Below are 24,739 nucleotides of genomic sequence, written 5' to 3'. Positions count from 1 at the left end.
TTGAAAAATCACAGATAAACAATACACAATCCTAAAGCCATGTAGCACAAAGAATTTGAAAATTACGAAGCACAAGAAAATCTTGGTCCTTTAAAAAACAGATTCACATTATGGCTGAAAGGAGTTTAATTTGATATAATATTTTTTGAATTTATTACACTGCATAGTATAAAACAGAAAAAAGCTACCAAAAAAGGCTTTGGGGAACATATAGGGCAATACAGCTTTATCAGAGTAATTTCCCTGCACAGCTTCCTAGAAAAGCTACATGAAAGTGACTAAACAAAACCACAAGGAGTCCCCATAAGACAATTTTTTCAGTATCTTTCATATTCATCACATTTTCACTGAAATCCAATTCCACTTCCCTGTACTTGAAAGTGCAAGAGACTTTTTTTAGATTTACTCATTAAAAATCTTTATGAATGAAAATCAGACACAAGAACATTTTTAAAATTTGTAATCACCGATTAACACAAAATGTATAATCATTCTACTGAAAAATTTTGTTTACTCTTTAAAACATTTTATTTTTCAATACTCCTTAAAATTAACACACCTTGCAATAAGTGAAGTCCATCATAATTAATTTAACTCACGAAGTAGCTAGAAAATTGTACCTGGATACACAATGTACTAATCGCCAGAAAAACACAACTAGAAATTACAAACCCTTGGATTTTTCTGTTAACTTGCAAGACAAGAATACAAGAGACACAAGATTTTAACTCATGTTATCAGGAGCCCATTTTAGTTAAAGCAGGTGACAGAAATTCAATAACAGTTTTAATTCACTCTTGGAATGTCTCTTGCATGTAAGTGGTATTCAAGAAAGATTGCTTGATGTCCAAACTGTAGTGGACAGCTAATTTCCTGTGTCTGTCTCCCTACCTTCTTACAAAAGAACAATTTGATTAATCCCCCAGAGGGAAACTGAGTAACATATTTTTGGAATTGGAAAGGGACACTAGCAAGCCAAAAAATGATACCACTCCCTGAACATTCTATATTAGCCAATCTTAAAAGTAAATGCATGACAGAGTTTAAGTATCCAAGTATGCTGACAAGTAACATATGAGAACATCTCATCACAGCTGTGTCCCTGTGTATCCAAATACTGAGGCACTTACTAGGTAAGAGATTCTGTTAAATACAAAGGGGCAGCAACATAAAAAATCTTGAAGACTTTTGGAATTCTCTTGTTTTTACTCTGAGGTATCAGATGCATTTATACACTTATCAGATGTATAAATACACTTATAAAATAAATGGGAAAGTGTCTCTTCAGAGATTATGGTGATGACAGAAAAGAATGCCAGTGCTAAAGAAGCTTCTGTGTAGAAAAACAAAGAATCAAAATCTTTATTTTTTAAAAAGTCAGTGCCATAAAAGAATACTATTACTTTCAGTATTATTAAAGAGTTAATCCATGCCAAAAATCTAGTTTTACAATGTTATATTTGAACAAGGCATGCCAATCAATATAAAGTATTGATAACCTTCATATGAATTTTCAGTGAAAGAAAAAGATTTAGTAATTCAAATCGCCTTCCTTTGTTTAGAGAACACATGCATTTTCTCTGTCCTTAGAGGTTTGTATTCTGTAGTACTCCTGAAATACTTTTTCTTGTCAATATTACCAATGCTGATACAGTATCTGTACTCACACCTTTCTCACAGAGAGCACATCAAAAACAAGCATTTCACTAGCATAGTAAAATTTTCTTTACTGATTAAGAAGATTTCCATTTTGCATACCATCTGGGATTTTTAACACTTCTTTTGAAGAGATCGGAAATCTTTATTTTATCACCTTCTACCAGAACAAACCTATGCACAGCATTTCATAAAAAACTCCATACACTAAGTAAAACTCTAAAAACCAGAATACTTCAACTATTTTTAGGATGCATTAACTTACTTTGGAGGATGTAGAGTCACATTCCTGACAAATCCATCCATAGCCAGTCTGTTTAGGAGACTTTTTCAAGGGAGGGTCTAGACAGCCAAAATGGTAGCAAAGCCTGCATTCATCACACCTGCAAGAGAAAAACAAAATACATATTTATATTAAATGGTACTTCTGTACTATTTTAGATTGAGCTTCCCTGCAATTCTCAGCAGAAGATTTCCTGATCCATTATCATAATAAAGAAAATCTATTTTCTATCAGGGGTAATTTTAAACAGCCACTTCAAGTAGGTTCTGCTTAATCTGGAATATCCTGATGCAGACACTCATATATCACCTTTGTCATCATCTTATATAAATGACAACATTTCAAAGACTTGCAAATTAATGAAAAAAATTGCTTATATTTTTAGATAATTCAATGTCATTCACCGCCCTTTTTTCCCAGAAATTTTAACTTTTTTAGACAATGACAATATTTATTTTTCATAGTTTTAAGACACTATTTTGCACATGTTGTTTTTCAAGAAAAGCTTTGTGAAAAAATCACCCACATATTAAATAACTCAGGTATAATTTACAGCAATGAATTACATTTTTTACACCAAGACTATGTGATTGATAAACAAATGTACAAAATATTTTCTTATTCACACTGAATTTTCTGGAAAGGGCATTAATTTAAAAGGATTTCACTGTGATCTTTCACTAATAAAAGTGCTTTGTGTACACACAACAAATTTATGTTCTTCTTTAATAAACCATTCATTAGTGTTTTGCACTATGCATAATCCACACAAAAAGCTCAAAACATACAGCATAGCTACTGTTAACCTACTTTTAATGTACCACAAATAGAAAAAATGCTACAGTTGAACGAGTGTTTCAAGAAGGGACTTTTAAATCAGAATAATAAAAGCTCAAAATGAGAAATAGATTTTTTTCAAAGCAAATTATAGAGGTTTTCATATACCCTACTGAATTTCTCTTTATTTGCATATCCCCCGTATTCCTTTGTATGAAAAGGAAAGCTTTTTTCAAATTTACTTTGCAACATTCTCATTATTACACAGTCTTAAACTCTGAATTAAAGCCAATATAAATGATGGAAAAATAGGAAAGAGTATATGTTTAAAAATCAAAATTTTAAAAGAAATCCCCCTCCACTCTCTTTCTCTGCTTTCCTGGCCACTCAATTTTTCCTCTGTGGTATGTGCAAACACAAAAATGTCCAAAAATTGCAGTAACAGCATGGCACAGGCATCATCAGATCAAAGACAGGGGGACATAACATTCTGTTTCTCAACAGAACAGACCGTGCATCGCAGGAAGAGGATTCAACTCACAGCACATACTGCTGCATTAATAGAACAAAATGTTCATGTGACTGCTCCCAGGATTAGTCTCCCAATAAAAACAAGGAACTGTTTTCAATTATGATTGTTTAACTTCAGTGAATACTCTGTCCTCGCTGCCAAGGCTGGGCTTGCTAGCAGTCACAGGTAACACATGAGCACTGGCAAGGGTATGGCATGTACTGTTTCCTGCTAAACAGAAATTAAAACCAATAATCTGACTATCCACACGATTCAACACTGGACTGACATGGTTTTGATAATTTTTTGAAAATGAGATATACCATGTTGCAATATATATCCTTAGGATTGCTTAGCAGTGACTCAATCTAACTCCACACAAAGAAAACACTTAAAATAGAAAACCACCCTCAGTTTTTAAAGACAGAAGAGTTTTAATGTTGAAATATATTACTAAAAATCAGGAATACTTGTAGTTTTATTTCCTGTGAAAGATGTATTAAAATAATAAAAAGGTTGAGAATGGGAGATGGGATAAGTCCCACTCCTAAATCCCAACAGTGTATGTGACCTTCAGCAAAAGATTAAGCCTCCTCTGAACCTGAATGTTCTCATCTGTAAAGCAGCACACTTTTACTAACCTATTTCTATACCTGGAATCTTATGCATATAAGAGCTTGCACTTGAGCAGTGCTTATCAGAAGTCCCTTCATGTAAACTTAAGGCTCATCTTAAGTAACTGAAAATAAAGAAACACACTATTTCTGAACTGAATTCGAGTATTTTCAGAGTTAAATTCTAAAATCTACATATGATTTAAACAGCATCAATTTAGATTTTTCGTTTTTGTTTTTTTTTTTTAACAAAGTAATAGCTTTATATGTTTCTATGTTCAAAAGAAAACATTTCCTCTTTAAAATTACTCTTTGGCATCTCTTACATTTTTACCATTTTTTATCTAGAATGTGGTACTTCCTGACTGCACTTTCAGGCACGTTTCCTCAGAGTATGCTGAGGGAGTTTGCAAAGTGGGGTTGAAATAACCACAACATTGTGAAATTAAATATGGATCTTGTGGCACCATTCTAAAGCGCAATGTTTTTAATATTTATTGTCATCAATTTTTATCACTTCAGAGTGTTTAGTTTGGTAGAAGAAAATTTGCATTTTCTTAGAATGAGTTAAAAATATCCACATGAAAGTTTTCAGATACTAATAACTTCTATCCTCATCTGCACAGCTGAGGAAATGCAAATGAGTATTTTCAGATATCAAAACACAAAAAGCTGCATGGTGATAAAAGTGTAAGTATACCAAATATTTTTAAATGCTTGCTTCCTACTGCTTTTAACTGGAATATGAATTCTGTACTGGAAAACAAAAATTCACTGATTTCAAGTTCCCAGAGTGTGATGCTGGGAAAAGGGATGAATACCACTGTACCTTGGTTAAAGATGATGCTGTGGCTGTCTGGCAATCAATGTCTGCTGAGACTGACTGGGGACAAAATCTGAAGCTCACACACCACAGTGAAAAAAAAAATTGGCATTCTTAATTCCTAATTCCAAAAGCAAATGTTGCACCTAAGTTAAAATGGCACAAATAAAACAAGATTTAATCCCTCAAGTGTATTCTATTAGCTGTGTTCTTTTGTCTAGCAACAGAAAAATGATAGAAATCCCACTGTCACATTCAGAAAATGAGAAAGTGACACAAAACACAATGTATTTTTGACTTAGTTATAGAGAATGAAATTGTTGGGTCACTAAAGATGTCATGCTGCCAGTCTCACAGCCTGTCAGTAAATGCACTCACACACCCATCACATTCTGGGCACTTACAGACCAAAGGAGTCACATGGCACCATCATTTACAAGAATCATCCTCCCATCATGAAGATGGCTTAATAGGACAAACAAAACTGTTGGGATGGGCAGGGGGGAAAGGGAAAGAAGCCACTTCCTCCATATTACAGGCTGTTGAAATTTTTATCCTTGTTCATTCAAGGTCACATATTCAAACTTCAACTAGCAAATATTCTATCTTGCTGCTATTTGTGGATAACTATTTGTATGGTGAAGCACATGATTTACAAAAGCCATTAAGTGGTGGGCCATCTTCAGTGGCCTGGTTAGCTGCTGTACTGAAAACTTTGTGGAAATAAAAGCAGAGCTCCACACAAAGACAAGCTAAGCTAACCTCCTAAATTACCTCTAGCTGACAGGTAATTGCTTACTATCACTGTTACAACAAGCCTGAAATTACTTTATGCATCAAAATTAAAACTCGCTGTGTTCCTCATTCCAGCAATTAATGAGGATAGATACATGCCCACTAAATATGGAGAAAATGGAGTGTGAAGAAGAAAGGTGAATTCTGAAGTAGTTATGATAAAAAAAAGTTAAAAAAACCCCAAACAAACATTTTTTTACTTATAGAAGTATAGAATGGTCAGCTGCATCTTCACAGCAAGAAAGCTTGATTAGGCATTTCCATACCTGAAATACCTTTGCTTTGTTCTTTAATAGAGTGATCTCCATCTGCTCTTGCCCTTGGATTGTTTTTATTATTTTTTTAGCAGTACAGCTGGCTGTGCTCAAGCCCTATCGTGTTCATAATTAACTAATTATGCTCTAATCAATAGTGCAGATACTGATTTTACAATGTAAATGAGATAAATGAGATAATGGCTGGGGTCAATCTCATTTTATTTACAAAGCTCAGCACACACATCCAATTTCATTACATTGCATCTACCTGCACAGGAGGGAGTCTTATCAGTTGGCCTGCAGAAGTCTCCCTGCAAGCACTGGGGGAAAAGACCTGTGCTTTTACAGAGGAGTAGGGAATGCAAACCCCGCCTGTCACCGGCGTATTTGTAAGTCACTGGTTAATAGCATCGAAAACCACAAAGAGCTGATTCAGCCAGAGCCAGGAAACCTATTTTGCATTCACGAGACAGCATCACCCATCTATAGCTGTAAAAGTAATTACCTACATGTCCCTGAAACACAACATTAATAAGCTAATCTTTAAATACAACTTTGCAAATATGCTTCAGAGACTACAGAAAAATCTCACTTATGTACGCATCATTGCACACCGCCTGCAGTGTCGTGCCAAGAGGTACCATGGTGAACAAAATACAAAATTGCAAGATATATATACTGCTCCCAGTTTGTCACAACAGCTTGGAAAGATTTACTTTAATAGAAAAAAAGATATAAAACATTGATACATATCTCACCATTAAAAGTAGAGAATTTGTCATATAAGCCTTACTCGGACAAACTCAGAATTAGTCAGAAAAAAATTAGAAGGAAGCTAATCCAGAATATTAAACCCAAAGGGAACTACAGTGGAATGCACTTGCTGAAGGCATATCACATAATGGCTACTCCAGCACCTGTGTAGATTTAACTACTGATAAGCACCATCATTTGCTGGCTTATTTTGGACTCCATTTCTGACTAAAGGCTCTCAGCATCTTAGGAAGAGACATCTAACAGAGGTTTCTTCTCAGACACTGATCTCTCTACCCTTTAATCCCTCAGTGTCCAAGTGCTGAGTCACTCCAGAACTGCAAACAGATGCAGATGTGATTTGGGGTTCATTTTAAATTGCAGCACATTCTTGATTTCAGATGAGCAACTTAAAACCAGGCACGACAGTGTAAGTCACTGTCAAGACTTGGTTTCATATTAGCAGCTGTATGATATACAATAGAAAGGAGCACATAAGCATTCCCAAAAACCCAGAGTAAATCAATGTAGCTCAAGTGAATTCAAATTCTAGAAACAAAACTAATTACTTCAGCCTGGAGCAGCTGAGGAGTGCTCCTGTGACACCTTACTGCAACCAGACCACAGGAGTGATAAATTCTGGATGGCAGGAATGAACACTGTGTGGTGGGTTGCAGCAGCATGTCACATGTCACACCAACGAAGTCACTTTCCTGTGCCCTTATTTAAACAGTAAAATTCAAGATCTAATGGTGAAATAAATGTATAGTCCTCTGTTTAGTGCACTGTTATTACTGCTGTCCAAAAAGTACATTTATTCTAGTTACTGAGGGAGGAGCCCAAAACTGCAGCATGTTTTCATTATAGAATATAAGGATAACACTCATCTTTTGCTTCTGACATTTCTTGAAGCAAAGTAAAAATAAGCAAAGGTATGACTTTGTATCTTACTCTACCATTCTACACCAAACTCTTCAGTTCTGCCCAATTAATTCCAAAACAAATTACTTTCATTTTGCTGTGATACGTCACAGTCAAACACAAACCAGAAGTGATACAGTACTATATTTATCTGAAATGTAAGACCCAGATTTGTATCTACTCCTTTGTTTTTAGACAAAAAACTGACAAAATAATAATACTCTATTAGGTATAAAACAGAAAAAATTGGTTCTCCTCTTCCAGATTGCTACACTTTTCCCCTTGCCTATAAATGGCCTAACAAGTGAAAGTCAGTGGTCATCTTGCAGTTTCTGCTCTACAGAACAGTTTTAAGAAGTCTTCTCACAAAGGCCAGTCAAGCTTTAGGTGACTTTACCACCAGAATTGTGACACATTTCTGCACTAAAATTCTTATGTGACTGTATATGCATAAAAGGCTGATTAGAAGACCAGGATATAACCCAAGTATATCACTTCATACAGCTACACAGGTACTTGTTATCCTGAAAGGCACTCAAGTACACAGGTACTTGTTACCCTGAAAGGCTCTCTATCTCCACAGATGCTAAAAGTTCACCTACATTAAACTGTAAGGAACTTCACCCAATTTCAAAGTTAGATCTAACTTTGCAGTCAGGCATGCATTGAGTGGGTGGCTGTACCAGATGTCCTTCAGAGACTTCTGCAACCTACATCTTTCTGGATTCTAATATTTTTACAATTTTGATTTAGATAAATTAAATACTCTTCTCTGGGAGGGATAATGCTATGGTGTTACATTAAGTAATAAAGTCACTTTCTAACTTTTATTATGCCAGGTACAATGCAAGTACACAAAAGGAGACCTCTTATTTACATAATTTATAATGGGAGATGACAGAGTAGACTATCACTGTCTTCTATTATGCCTGGAAGAGACAGGCCATGGCTATTGCTGAAAGGTGAGAGATTATACCAGAGGAGGAATGATTATTGCATTTTGGTTTTTTTTATCTACCTACTGCTGATGAAGACCATGTATGGCAAGATGGACAAACAGCCTGACAGAGCATGATGAGCTTCCTGATCTTCAACTAGGAGTAGTTTCATGATAAGGTATCTAAGTGCTTTTGGATATGGGAAATGGTCTGATCTCCTGTTTACTTAAATTCCTGTCCAATCCCAAAGACATTAATAAAAACAAATAGCATCAATCAATTATACCACAAACAGCAAAAGAAAGCAAGCATTAACCTGGGCAGACATCTGTGTAGCTAAATTTATTATGCTAAACCCAAAATTGCCACCTAACTGATTTAACTGATTAAAATGATTATTTTAATACTAAATTAAATCCCCCTTTATATCCAAAAACCTAACACTGATTATTCATGGGTAAGGAAGAATCTGAAAGGGCTATCATTGTATGTCAATCTTATGTAACCAAGATTTTTTCTGAACGGTCTACAAATAATTTGGTTTATGAAACTTAAGTTTCCATATACAAAATGAATTCTAAAAATGCTGAAAAGAAACTTTATTTACTATACCTGTATGTGAACAGCTTTCTTTCAGCAAGAAATTAATTTTCCTTTCTCTCAGTACTGCAAAACCACACAACACATGAATTTGCGAAATTAGTTTGCAAAATTCATTAATGGCCCACATATACAAGTGGAATAGAATGTTATGAACACTCCTTCAGATGTGTTTGCTTTTGTTAATATACAGCTACTGTACAGAACTTCTATTTACAGCATTTTAAGGTATAAAGTAAGAATTTCTGTGAAGACAATTATTCAGTAATAGACAACGCATTAAAGTAGTGCTACACTAATTACAGATAATGAAAAAGTCCTTTGACAAAATAAAAAGTATAAAATTTAAGAAGCTATTACCAAATGCTGCATTTGTTATATCCTAGTAATACATGATTGCATCTACACTGCCATTCTCAGGTGTTCAGACTATTAATTCTACTGATGGTGTACTGTTTATGAACTACTAGAAAAGTCCATTATAGTTTTGATTATTGCCATCAAACATCTTTCAAAAGGTGAAACATAAAGTGTTAGCATCTGGCTTTTAACCTAATGATATGGAGGAGAGAGAGAGAGGGGGAAAGGGAGAGAGAGACATAGTGGGAAAGGGAGAGAGAGAGACAGAACAAAATTCTACAAGGAAGCTGGTCTGGGGAAAAACATAAAAAATACAGCAGGAATTCAACTTAGGTTTTCAAGCATGCCCAGGAAAATATCAACAATACTTGAAACAGTATTTAACATGCATTAATCTGTCCTTAAAATCCTCCAATAGCAGAGATTACAGAAGTTACCTAACAAGCACCTCTAGTACAAGTATTCTTATTATTAGAAAAAACCTTTCTATTGGCTAAATCATCTTGATACAATGTAGCTTATTTTTAGTCTGATCAACTTTGAAGAACATTTTCTTTCCTTCTTTGTAGCAACTTCCTTCTTTATAATTTTTATATTAATTTAGGCTTTTTAAACAAATTTCCCACCTTCACTAAATTAAAGAAATATTACTGTTTTAAGCTATTTTTGTTCATGTCTCCTGTGGTCTTCTTATCATCCAGTTTAGTTTGCTTTGGACCTTCTCTGTTTTTTACCAAAGTGGACAGGATGCTAGCTGAGACTTTTCAAAGGGTGAGATATTGGTCTTCTGAATATTCAGGAGTACCTCAATGTGTTAAATGCAACACCCCTCTCTGTATGTATCAGGTTTGATCAGTTTGATCAATGTTCTGTGATCTGTGATCCAGAATCCCCCACGATTTTTTTTTTTCTGAAGTCACTCCTGATATCATAATCACCCAGTCAACAGTGATCTGCCTTTTCCTTTCTGCACTGCATGCTTTTCTGAATACTTCCTTAAAATTTTCTTTTAAATTCTAACACTGTACTTCTTCACATCTTACTGTCATCACCTGCAAATGTAACCAAGCCCTTTATAGCAGTACCTAATATGCTAAAGCAAAACTTAAAAAATATTGTAATACTGAATCCAGGAGAGCTTGACTAGAGCCCAGTGAGCTGAGTATCATTTGACAGAAGAGTCCATGGTAGCTGGTTTACTTTCCTAATCAGCTACATATTTTAATTAAAAGAATCTCTAACTTATTTAATGGAATGTCACACACAGAAGTATTTTGAAAGTCCTACTAAAGCCAAGATAAGCCACATTTATCACTCTCTCCTATCCACAATACCTAGACTGTTTTTGTTTCATAAACAATCATAAATCACAGTAAACATTACTTTTTCTTTTTCTTTTCATAAACTCAGCATGATATATGGGCAACCATTTTTTTCCCCCCTTGCTTACACAGCACTTGGACACAACCTTTTACTTTCAAAATACTGCACAACTGGTCAATAAATTGGGGTCTTTTCTTCCTAGAAAGGATTCATGAATCCTCAAAGATCAAATTCCTGCATTAGCATCTACTTCCTAGTGCAAATCTCTTTATTTTTAAGGTGTCTTTGTATGTGTTTGCCAAAACAGAATGAAAAACATTTCTGATAGTTCCAACAAAAATCTTTACTCTGAGATTCTCCCACCCCCTTTTTAAAATGAAACGACGTGTTAGACATCAGGGTACCTTTATTTAATATAATATTCAAACATGAAATGCCCTGGTAAGATAAGACTCGTAGATAAGTACACATAAATTTGGATATTCTCCTATTACTTATTACAGCATTTAATTTTTTTTTAAGTTTAAAAAATACTTTCAAATGGAAACGTGCCTTGATAGATGACAAAACCCACCATATCTCAAGAAATTCAAAGATTATAGGTCATAAAGTTACAAGTGTGATTGCATTTGAGCAGAATTTTTCCGAGCAAGTTCAAGATGAAAACGATGAAGATGTCAACACTGATACTGTAGATTTAAGAACTGGATCTGCACCATTTGAAGATCAAAATACTATGTGTGCATCTACCAGGATATATACGGACGGAGACGAAGATCTCAGCAGTCACGCTGTGTGATCAATTCTTCATTCCTTCCCCAACTTACAAAACAATTTCATGTTTGTATTGGGAGGAGATAAGCTTGTCCTGAACACTGCCAGAGAAGTAAGCCAAATGGAACAAATGCCTGCACACACTCAATTTTTTTCTTAGTTTTAAATTTTTTTTCAGAAAGAAGCATAGGTATAGTTCTGTTCTCTCAAGTGTCTGGAGTCAGAAACAATTAGTTCATACTAATAAGCATAAAATCAATTTTTCCATGGCAAATCTATTCCTTCAGAATAGTAAGTCTCAAGTGTTTTACAGGTCTCATTATCACTGAACATTTATTTTTTTTTTTTTAGGAAACAATCCTTTTTACAGTAAGGTCTATGTACAACACAGTGTTCTATATAGAAATGTCCTTATTAAACTGTATATAAGTAGAGTGGCAGGCAGATGGCAAACCGTTGCTTATTTCTTTCAGTATCACCATAGAGGAACACAGTATTTAAGTCCCACAGGCTTCTGTCACTCTTCAATGAATCCAAGCATTGTATAACATCATTTGCCAACGAAGCACAGGGGAAAGAGACATTACTTAATAGGACAATCCTGACAAGACATTTATCCGGGATTTTTCAACGATGCACATACAAAATGTTCCTGAATAGTGCAAAAAAATGCAGGCAAATTAACTACCTTGTCAGTCCAAATAACAAACCAATCAATTACATTCTATCCAAGCCTGACAAGCAAACTCAATGTTTTGTCATAATAAGCTTATAGTTGAGACAAGGTAGCTGTTCTCCTTTACTTTAGGTATTCTATTGAGAGCTTTATCCACATTTAAAAATCCTATTATAAAAGGTTTCCACGATTGCCTCCGAGGATGAGTTGTGGCAGAGTTGTGTCTCATGAAGGGTATCTACACAGTAAAGTGATAAGAAAAAAATATTAACATTGAAAGATCATAGCAGCTCTCCTCTGTCTTATGAAACATTTTAACATCACACTAAATTTAAGCAATGTGTATGCTCAGATCCAAATACTTAGACACCCACACCAAATTTTCAAGAGTCTCTAAGTGTCAAAAGATTAAACTGAGTTTAGTATAGCATCCTTATAACTCTTTATAAACTTTTTCTCAATACAGTTCAAAGAACAAAGGCAGTCCACCACAAGACAGAGAAGATATTTTTCTTTTTTTTATCATGAAAGCAACAATTTAATACAAGTAGGCTTGATTGTGAAGCTAGCATTTTACTCAGATTTGCAACCCACAGAAATGCAGCTATGAGACTGACTACAAGCACAAACATGGGTACTATGTTATAATGTTAAAAAATGCTTGTTTTATAGAATAGCATTTGAAAGAAAACAAGTCTTAGGATTTCAGAAGGACTAAGTAAGGGAGGGTTTCTTTCAAAATGCATTGTAATAATTCAGTACATAAAAGGCTTTAGTCACTTCTGAAAAAATGTCTTTGAGCCAGTAATTCCAAAGCCTTCACAACTTTTCCTTTTCCTACTTGTACCTCCTGTCTTTTGACACTCATGACATACATACTTTTCAAGATCACTTTTTAAAAAATCAATACAATTTAAAAGTGCTGATTCTATAAATTTAAACTCTTTAAAGTACTTGTCATACAGCAAATGAATGTATCTTAGAGCACTGTGAGATTTTAATTAGGAAAACATCTATGTTGTCTTTAAGCTGAGCAGATATATTTTGAATGAAAGACTGATAATAAGTCTCCATCACTACATTTGGTGGTTTGTTGGCTTGTTGTGGTGTTTTTTTTTTTTAATTTGAAACGCATTTAGGTAGAATTGTAAATAAAAAAGCAACTGCTATCATACTTTGATAGAATTTAACAGTCTGATGAACAGGAGCCATCTCATTGCCACGTGTTCAAACAGAAAATCTTTGCAACTGAATTTAAGTTTTGAATATAAGGATTTTGAGTCTAAGAATTAGAGGGACAGCAAGAAGTACCATATGAAAATCTACTCCCAATTCTCACTTCATCTCTTACTTAGACATGATTGAAATTTTAAATTGAGTGTCTTGAACTGCAATCTACAGTGCAATTTTGAACTTTTTAAGAAAACTGAAGAAAAGCTTAGCTGCAAGACAGAAATACTCTTCATAGTCATCTCATAACAATCTCCTTCCCCTACTGAGTGCAGCTAGTTTTGTTCTGACAGCCTCAGTGGGTGAGGCTGACATGGGTGCACACTGAAATGCAGAAGCCTAAAGGGTAGCATCAGAAAAAATCAAGTTAAGCTGAAGGTCTCTGTGCCACCTCTACCCTCTCACAGCAATGACAGTAGCTGCAACTGCACCATTTCAGTCAGGTCATCAGCATGTGACAGGATGTCCCACCTGGGCTAGTAAGGTTTGGGCAGGAATACAGCAATCCACACTTCAAGTACTAGGGGATTCATTTTGGTTTCTCAAAATGAGTAAATGTGTATGTGAGTACGTGTATACACACATATATGCATGTATGTATGTCTACATATAACTGTACTTACATATAAACTTCTATTTATAAATTATTTTTATATAAAAAATTTATCCACGTAAACATGTTTCTACATAAAAAACCAGCTTCACAGCTGAACCAATAAAATAATCAGTTATTTTTTAATAAGCTCACAAATAAAAGTAATTAAGTACAAACAAGGATCTCAGAGGAAACCTGTAACTACTGAGAAAAGATCCTAATATTTTGTAGCACTTCAGGTAAGCCTGTAAAAACACAGACACCAAGTATGAAGTGTAAGTAACCTACACCTGCACTAGTTATTCCTATTACATTTTTATTGCCAACAACATATCAAGAAATTTAAAAGGATATTAGAATAATTACTCATATATTAAAGGGAAATTATTTCTTAAATAGTTGGACAATTTTTCCATTTCTACTCTATTAAAAATTTAACTTGACATCATTTATTTTACACTTTCTAGGTTTCTCTTCACCCCTCTCATCTTTGAAGTATTATTAATTAAGGAATCACTACTTGCTTTATTTAAACAAGTGAAAGATTTTTTTTGTTCTAGTAAGTGAAATATTGGTAAAAGACAAAAGAATATGAATGTATAAATACAATAGCTTGTAATTATTGTAGTTAATTGTATTATTGTAATACAGCAGCAAACTCATCTGATAACTGACTACTGCCCTGAGACCACTCACACTGATGACATTTCTCCTGCTCTAGTCTCTCCTTCTGCTTTTCTTCCGTGCCTACACACCATCTGCCAGCCCTTCCTCAACAAAGAACTGCTCCCATTCCTGTACATCCATTCAAATTTCTACTGACTGAAGTACCCAGAGTTGTCTGCAATAGCTGAACTTGTATTTACAGCCTAACTTAGGAAAAGGATTTAGTGAGCACAAAAATCTGAAATAAGGATGGCGAGCAAAACTGAACAGCCTTCCTCTCTTACCAGGAGATGCAACAAATATTAAGAAAGAAAAAAGCATCACAGATAATGCCATAATAGATGCTTTGAACAGAAAGGTTCTCAATTGCATATTTGGTCCTTTAGAAGAGTTGTTCTCTCCCAGCTCTCCTTCAATCCAGGACAAAAAGAAATTATAAAAGCACTTTCCTTCAAATTTTGGTACAAAGAGAAGAAACACACCAACCTCTCTCCTCCCTAACCACATATGCCATCTGTTTTGTCGTTTAAGTAAATGTTAAGTAAAGGGAAGGTGTCTAAGATCTGTGTGTAGACTTCCTTTTCAAAATACTATAGGACAAGAAACCCTACAAGTTATTTCAGTACTTTGTACTCTTCATTTATGTAACAGACAAAGAAAATTGCAAATTGCAGACAAACTTAATGCTCATGTCAGCAGTTTTGATCCTGCTTCTTTTTTAGCCATTTTAATATTTGCCTTCATCAGGTTAAATGGCTATTGTAAGGGCAATGTTTCTGGCTGCTAACTGGGCACACATACAAATACATTTTCAACTACAATGTAAAATCAGTTTATCTTCAAGGGTCTGAAGGCAAGAAGCTGCTTAAGTGTACCGTAGCAACTCTGAAAAATTAGGACTCTCCCACCAGGTTAAGTCTGCTTAGACTGAAGAGGAATTTGGGGTATTTGCAAATAACTTTCACAAGGTAAAGATGATGAGTAATATGCATTTTTAAAATTCAGGCTATCTCATCTCAGAAATTAATCTGTACCCAGCAACTCTATTAAACGGATGACTGAGCTCTTTAGAGGGGAAAAATACCCCAAATCAGACCCCGAAAACAATGATGAGCAATAACTCTAGACATTGCTAATTACTTCAATTTTCTAAGTCTTGATCAAGTTATAGATATTAATAAATGCTCCCTGAACAGTTACAGATTTTTATCTGCTAATATACACACTGATTAGCCTGTAAAAAAGTTATCTGCAGGACAAAAGACCACAGCATCTGAGGTACCAATGGAACAGAAGAGCCCTGCTTTGTCTTAGTAACTTAGTATTTATGGTAACATAAATAACAACATTTAGTGCTGGTCACTGTATATACATGTTGACTGTCTTGATTGACAGAATTCTGTTCTCCAAGTACTTCTATGCCCACTTCAAAACAAGAACACATTTTCAAAGTACTTCAGAGGAAAACTGAAACCATTTCACATATATGATACCAATATTTTATTTACTCTTTTGTACAGGATATGTCATTTTCCTTCATTCTGTACTGTCTTTATGAATACAAGCTTCTGAGAGCCCATGAAAAATACACAGTCAATACGCTCAATACTCTACACGAAACCCAGCTTTCTCTTTTAAATGACTGCATTTACAGACCTTGTCACAACAAGGTCCCTGATGTTATCGAAGCAATTTCAAGATACTTTAATCATTGGCAAAACTCAGTGACTTGACAAAAGAAATCTGGGCCAGAAGACTTCAATGGCTTGAAAGGAAGGTTATTGAGTGATGTAATTTCGTTTGGATGGGACTGATTCCAATTGATCTGTTTTTGCAATGCATATCTTGCCTCTGCAGCTGTCTCTATCTGATTCAGTGCTTAAACTGCAAGGAGTGACTATCCCTTTCCACTTAAAGCGAAACTCTTCCTTCCTCCTGCTATTATTTTGAATGAGCATGAGGAGCCCATTTTCAAATTTAATCTCCATACTCACTGCAAAAAAAAATATATTCAACTGAATGCCAACCCATTAGTTCAACTGAGTCTTGTGACTGCCAGCATATGTATTATGTAAGTAGAAAAACAGATCATATAGCATTATGTTTATCATCATTATTATTGTGAACTGAAAATATTGAGTTAGGGTTTGTATAACACAATCCCAACTGCACAACATCATGTAATCTACACTGTATTAGACTGTACTTATTTTCAGTCAAGTACTTACATTCAAAAGAAAAAACACCTGCTTGGTATGCAATAAGCATAATAATTAATAATTGGTTACGTTATATATGAAATCAAGTACAGTTTTGAACAGTTTCAACAGAAAATAAGTGTATCATTAGGAACCTCACAATTTGAGTTAATTTTAAACTGCATAAAACGTAGTGGGGGGAAAGCCATGTATAAGGAGTTACAAAGCTTTGAGTATTGATAAATATTGTAATCATCATTATATGCTAATGAAACTGAATCGGGATGTGGCACTAGATGTTGCCAGCAGTATGTAGCTGACAGGTCAGCTAAGTTGCCCTTTATTCACCCAGCTTTAGTCTTATGCTGTCTGTGCACACAAAACATGCTTGACTAACAAAACGTGATTTGCTGAATTAGACATAAAAGGGAGCTTTCCTCTGATAATTTAATGAGCAACAAAAATGGAGTTCAAGATCAGCTGCCAGTCCTTCACTGCCTTCCCAACTTCTTGTCTCACAGGAGATGATAGTTCTGCTCAGTTTCACTTTTTATGTCTAATCTATATACTTCCAGAGTTTAAGAGCTTTCAGGTGTCTACAGCAGCAGCAACATTCAGGCCATTCTGAATGCACACCAGACATGCCTACAGAAACACTTTCAGAGAAAACACAACTGACCCTCAGTACCACTCACTTTGCTTGCCTGATCCACGGGCTTCAGTTCCATTGACAGTAATTGACACAGAGTATCTTCTCTGGAAAATTATGTGTTCCAAAAACAGTAAGTAATTATGACTTCATCTATCAGTAAACTCAAAATCATGAACTCAATAAAAATATGTACATTTTATATATTGCACAGCTTTGTATTATGAGTACTGTCACTCACTGTAACTGTTTCTGTTAATGTGAGAACTGTGTACCCCTCCTTAGGTACTGTATAAATATACTAGCATTCCATTAATCTTACAAATCAAATATTTTATTGAAAATAAAAATCTAAACTTTCTTTAAATGCAGAACTTGCTTACTATTCATAGACCATACTTTGAGAAACATTTTAACTAGCAGAGCCATATAAATAAATTAGACTATAATATTCATTTGAAATAAAAAAAACTGAATAGAGTCTTTTTAAATAAAAGAAATGGTGTAAAGGATATTTTTCCCATTTCAGTATATAAATGAAAGTCTTAAGTTGTTATTATTATATAATACTATTACATTTGTTTTGTTTATTTTTACAGAAAAGTAGATTAAGTAATTTATTGGGCTGCCTCTTTATCAGTGGGTATGGATGAATTCTGTCAGAAAAATCTAAATTTCATTTCGCTATTTCAGTTTCAACACTGGACATCTAACACCAAAGTCACTGGACTGCACAGTTTTCATACTGTTTTCAGTGAAAATACAGGCTTATGCCTTTAAGTTAGCCATCAGTTATCAATAGTTTATTGGTATCTGTGAAGCATTTAGAACCTTCTGTGTGACTTCAATATGTTAAAATCTAAGCATGACTATCACCAATGCTACAAAACAACCCAAAGCAGGAATTCTGGTTTCGTGCTCTGCTGCTCTACCAAGCACAAATATAAAACACAGGTTCAGAGCTAGGAGATGGGCATTTTTTTCTTCCTTTCAAAGTAAATTATTTTTCAAGATATTTATAAGTGTTTTTCCTCTCAAAACTCCACTCCCAAAAACTTTAAAACTGTAACAGTTCTACTGTGAGACATTCAAAAGTCTCTACAGGATCTCAGGGAACCTCTTCATCACAGTGTGCTGTATATCACAGTCCAGGTCAAAACCTGTGATGCACTTGCTCCTGCAATTAAGAAATCACGATCCAGTTTTATTTATAAATTAGATTGAAAATAGTAATGGCACTAGTGATACTTCATGGCTTATTGGAACATTGAGTCTAGAAATGAAGTGAGGTGTAAGTACAATCTCTTACCACTGCTATGATTTAAAATTACAGAAGAATTTACCACTTCCCCATGAGGAAGACCACAAAAAGCTGTATTATGGTTTTGGAAGAGGAAGTATTGGCTTGTCAAAGGCACTGCTAGGCTGAATCTTGCAGAAAGTTGAATCTTGCAGAAAGGGAAGGCTGCCCACAGAAAGGGGCATTTTTAAAAGAAAATATACTCAGAGCTCAGAGAAATAAGGTAGAAGGAGTATGTATGTGATGCCTTTGAGCTCAATGCATTAATAAGCACAGTGAAAGCTTGGCCTCAGATCTCCATGCCTACCAGTGTGACACGGGACAGAGAAGGACAGCCCACAGCAGGAAAGCAGCAAGTAAGGGTCTAGTCCATTTGGATATATTCCAGTCCACAGGAATTATTCAATGTTTCTGAAATGGATGTTTGTTATCTCTGTCAGACTCCAGTGTAAGATCTACAAAACACCATTACAGCCAAGGCAGGACTATGAAAACTGAAAAATGCAAAGACGAGCCCATCTTAAAGAGGTGAGACATGCACAATAAATAATTATAGTAAGCAGCACCTAGGAAATCATGGGTTGGTCAGCCTTGTCCCTGTACTGGGAAAGATTAAGGGATCCATTGCCAAATACATGAAAGTAACTGAGAGCACTCAGCCAAGATTTAAGAAGGGCAGACAGGTTGCTCCTATTTGAAATGAAAAATGACATGCTCTGTGAAAGAGGGAAGAGCAATGGTTGCAACACACCAAAAGGTGTCCAGTATAAGGCTTTTCTATCAGTCTGGTACAGCATTTTCTTGTACCAGAAAACAAGGCAGGCTGAATAGGTTGAAAGCCAGCTGGAGCGAAACAGCAGAAGGCAATAGCTTGAGCTCTAGATGCTGTCCAGTAACAAAGTACCCCAGGGAGCCAGGGGGGAGAGAACTGGTACCGCAGGCACAGCATTGCCAGCCAGACAAGGAGGGAATTGTCCCACTCTGCTCTGCACTCACCTTGAGTGCTGGGGGCACTTTTGGGTGCCACAATTCATAAGGAAGACATTAAGCTTCCAGAGAGTGTCCAAAGGAAGTCAAGAAAGATGGTGAAGAGCCTTCAGGGGAAGCTGTAAGCAGAGGGGCTGAGGTCACTTGGTCTGTTCAGCCTGGAGAAGAGGAGACTGAGGGGAGACCTCACTGCAGTTACAACTTCCTCCTGAGGGGAAGACGAGGGGCAGGCACTGATCTCCTCCCTGGTGACCAGTGACAAAACAAAAAGGAACGGCCTGGAGTTCTGTCAGGGGAGGTTTAAGCTACATATTAGAAAAACATTCTTCACCCAGAGGGTGGTTGGGCACAGGGACCTGGCAGGATTCAAGAAAGGTGGACAATACTCTCAGGCCCCTGGTGTGATTCTTGGGGATGGTCCTGTGCAGGGCTGGGATGGGACTTGATGATCCTTAAGAGTCCCTTCTAACTCAGCAGATTCTGTTATTCTTTGATTTTGTGGCTCACAGTGCTACCAAACTCTCCTTAGTTGAGAGAGGGAGGGCTCTCCCCACAAGGGCTCACAGCCACAACCTGCAGCTTAGGAAGTTTAGAGGGGACATCAGCAGATGCCTTTTCAGTACAAAGAATTATGCAGTGAGCTCAGGGGTTCTTATGTCTCAGCTCTGTGGGAACAAACAAATAAGAAGCTATGATAATTTGTTCTTGATATTCTAAAAGCTTTCATTTCCAGTATTAGAAAACATTGCCAATTCCTGTGGTCAGGATGGGAAGCCACAATGCTGAATAAAATCCTTTGGTGCCCAGTGCACGGGTAAGTAGTGGATTTCTGTCAGTCATAAGGGATAAGAAATTTCCTTTCCAGCCCTCTTACAGATAGTATCTGGCTCTATGTAAGACAATAGTGCACCATAAGAGGCATTGGAAACTGATTTATAATCAGTCTTGTTGTGCACAAATAGTAAAATATTGTGGCCTTGATGCCATCTTAAAATTCAATGGCATTAATCATATTAAAGGGCCTTTTCTTAAGACTGACAGGTGATTTCATATTCTACTGAAACCTAGACACTATAAACATTTCACCAAATAAAAGCCAGAAGACGTTATACACATAAGTTTTCTTAGTGGAAGCATATCTAAAGCATTTTGATAGCCATCCAAAAAACCCAAACAACTGACCAAAACAAAAACAAAGCAAAAAAACCAACCAAACAAAAAGCCCAAAACCCCACAGAAAACTACTATTATTAATTTATATTTACAACTCCACAGTAAAACCTTTACACATAAAATGGCCTAAGGAAAAATTTCACAGATGTGTTTACAAACAAAATCGAGAGTAAGAAAACAAAAGCAGGGAAAATTTAGTGCATTCACTTGAAAAGTTCATACAAATACCTGTATTTTAAAATAAGCACCTTAACACTGGACCTTTTTTTAATGGCCATAAAATTTCTCAAGTTGATTGACAGATGTAGAAAAGCTTAACTTACAAAGCAAACATTTCATATATTCCATTATAATTTCAGTTAATTTTCAGTCTTCAGTATTAAAACTTTATAGAAAGATAACAGATCTCTAAGTGGAAATGGACTATTTCTGAAATGCACAAAAAAATTAATTATGATTTTCTTTCACACTAATCCTTAAGCATGCAAAATTTAGTAATAGTTTTTTTTTCAAAAGAAGCCAGAAGTTAACCAATAGGTATAAACAATGGATGCATTTGTAAAATATCATAATCAAGCTAAAAGCTTGATTAAAAAGCACTAAAAGCACTGTACAGCACTCCTGAAAAGGACTATTTTGACAATATCCTTAGAACAACATTTGTTATAACACAGTTTGTCTATACCGTGGCTGAATGCATGCAAATAAAATCCAGACGTAATACATACATATTAAAAGCAACAACAAAGATAAACTGTATTATGTATAAAAATCTATTAATCAATAGCATTTAACACCAGGCCAGAAGTTTGGGAACAGTGTACCAATAAGATGTTCTGTTTGTGAAACTCAGTGCTAAGTATTAAATAAATCACTTTCAAAAGAACTAAAAAAGATCAGTGAAATCAAATACCATGATGTCCCCTGTAACATGCTTACTTAAGATTTTTCTCAAATAATACAAAAAAGGACCCTTAAGAAAACTATTTCATCATGACAAAAAATGAAAGTGAAGTAAAACATTATGCAGATTTTTTGCAATGTCATTACCACATACACAACTGTATTCTTGAATATTACTTTCAGCATGTCTACCAATAACCTAGTCTAGACAAAGCATGAAGTTTGTTTCAACTGAATCAAGAGATAAAACTACCTTTGTAGATAGGAAAATAATCATTTGTTTGGATATACATATTCTTATTATATTATGTCTTTGCAGTAAAATCTATATGTAACAAACCTAAACCAAACAAAACCAGTAGGAAGAAGGAATGTCTCACCCTGTAATATGCTGGGCATAAGGTGAATCAAATGATTCCATTTGAGATTCAATGTTGCCATTTTCCTAAACTTTTGTTACTGCTGTTGTTGGGCACCTTCAGTCAGATCAGTAACACTGGTTCCCTCTAAAAAATGTCAGATCTTTAGTCCAGGCAGAAATTAATTAACTTTTAAAAGCAATCAAAAGGAGGCTTAAATGCATTTCAAACAATGCATCTATCTCAATTTCTATCTTTAAAACTTTAATTTGTGAGAAAAATATGAAATAAAAGAATATGACTTATCAACCTGCATGACTTTGGAACTACAGAGTAGATTTAGCATTTTGTCTTATAAGTGGCCATAGTCATTCTGAAATGCCCTTGTTCTCCCATATTCCTTTTCACTATTTTTTCCTCTCTAGAAGAAAATAACACAGAATATGACTCTATCAACCCATTAGAATGACAGGCAGACAAATGGTAAAAATTATGGAAACAAAGAAGTTGAATACTACAAAGTGCTTGAATCTGTGACTAGACTTTACTAATTTCTGAAATCTCTCCTTTTGTGCTCATTTTTGGAGAACAGAGGAAAACAAAAATATAAAAGAAAATATTCCAAACTACTCAGCTACTTAATTTTTTAATTAATAGGTCAAGATAGATGAACAACAGCATGGAACATCAAGGAAAATATCTAACAAAACATGGAACTTCAGAAAAAAAACCCTTTTTAATGAAGGGTTGCAGATTAATTAATTAATTAATTAAGTTGTATACCAACATTTTTCTGCATTCAGAATATAGAATTTTAAAGTATACAAAATAAATACATTGGAAATGTAACTACATAAGTAATGCTAATTATGCTTTAGCATTGTTTTTTTCGTTAATGCTCACTATTCATACTTCTTTTTTAATAAAAACTTCTTTGCTACTTTTGTAAATGTTTTGATTATGATTTTGCAATCATAATAAATATATTTTGCTACATATAACAATGAAGTAGTGAAAATTTACTAAGATGTCATTTTCTAGTCACCCACTCCCCATTTCAGTATCACTGACTTGTCTTGACCATAGCAAACTTCTCATTTTCACACAGGATTCCTATCCCCAACTACCCCTCCATGGTTCTTTAAACTATTTCAGTATTCTCCCTCCTCTGACTATTATCCACGAGGTTTTTTTGTTACAGTGTCTTTCTCTGATCAGTCCAACTCTGCAAAAGTTCTGAAGCTTGAATAGTCTGGATTTTGCTGCCTCTGCACACAATTAATTTTTTTTTTTTTTTTTTTTCATTTACCATTCAAATTCAGGTCCTTCTCTAGTCCTAGTCTCATCAAGATCTCCATACTGGGCTGTAGCAGACAAACACAGCTCTAAGGCTTGTCTGTCTGTAACCCAAGGCCCTGTTTCATACAGCACATCTGCAAGATTTTGGCTTAGCTTTACTGAAGAAACAAGTGTATAGTGCAAATGCTAAACTCTGGTAGATGAGTAAAAATTTTCATCATGCCTGTTGATATGAAATGGTACAGAGTAGTGACTCAAGAGGGGGAAAAAAAAAAAAACCAAAACAAAAAACCCCATAAACATTAAACCCTGTGAGAGTACAGTGGAGAATCTGAGGATGGCAATTCAGCTATGGTCCAAGGAGCAGCAGAGGCTGAAATATCTTTATCTTACCAAAGACTGTCCACCCAGCAAAGATACATCAGACATCAGCACGGGGTGAGATATTCATACCGAAGCTTAGCCTAGCAAAATGCTACTCCTCACCACAAGTGACTGCTGTGGATTCTTGAGTGCTGCACATCCTGCTCACATCTCTCTATCAATGACAAAAGATGACCCAAAAGAAAGGGAATCACACACCTCTCCACACTCACTGCCCCATTTTACTCTTATCACCAAGTGCAGCATTACCAGTCATTGATACTGTCTTTAACATCTTCTCAATCCACATTTCTGTTCCCTGCAAGCCCTGTAGCAACTCCAACTGCAGGGATAAGTGCACTCAAGTAGCCCACAGCACACTCTAAGCACAACGACAAATGATCTAAAACCTGCCATACCATGACTCTGATGGTTGTGAGGAAACTATTTCTCTCACAACATCCTTCAAAGCTTCCCTTTTCTCAGATTTCATCAAATTGACATGAATAAATTTCTCCTCTGTCCTTGGTAAAGAAAGGGAGGTCTTTGCCAAAATACAATTTACTGATCAAAGACTTCAATTCACTTTTCTTCTTAAAGGTATGGGGAGAGGGACATCTAGGCAGACAGGACATTTACTCAAATCCCACCTTGAAAATTTTGCCTGAAAACATCCAGCCTAAAAGATACACAAGAGACATGAAGAATTCTGAGTCCAAGTGATTAAAGTTTTACAAGTTTTTCCAAGTTTTAAAATAAGAAACTAAAAATGTGGTCTGGTACCACAATTATTACACTGAAAGTTAGTGTAGCTGACTTTCATCTGTATCAATGTTAAAATGTTAGTTAAAAAATTCCAGAGAGTGGAACTTTGCTAAGTTCCAGTCATGGACATTTTGTTTGATCATTTCCCCATTTCTACCTTTGCTGTCTGTGAATTAGTATTTCTTAACACA

At 35.3% G+C, this 24,739-nt stretch overlaps 1 protein-coding gene across 3 annotated transcripts in view; it reads right to left on the bottom strand.

The window, feature by feature from the left end:
• The window catches only part of PHF14 (PHD finger protein 14), a 160,888-nt gene that overhangs the window by 51,979 nt on the left and 84,170 nt on the right, over positions 1-24,739 (bottom strand). For 2 of the 3 annotated variants that reach the window (XM_059843854.1, XM_059843863.1), the window contains exon 17: positions 1,922-2,039. In XM_059843854.1, coding sequence (XP_059699837.1) covers positions 1,922-2,039 — 118 coding nt within the window. Of the gene's footprint in view, positions 1-1,921; positions 2,040-10,999; positions 12,300-24,739 lie in introns of those variants that run through there. The other variant, XM_059843874.1, reaches the window with a different exon arrangement.

Source organism: Haemorhous mexicanus, chromosome 1 (genome assembly GCF_027477595.1).
Source record: "Haemorhous mexicanus isolate bHaeMex1 chromosome 1, bHaeMex1.pri, whole genome shotgun sequence".
Taxonomy (NCBI): Eukaryota; Metazoa; Chordata; class Aves; order Passeriformes; family Fringillidae; genus Haemorhous; species Haemorhous mexicanus.
Note: the sequence above shows the minus strand (reverse complement) of the source record. Positions and strands in the feature narration are given on the sequence as shown.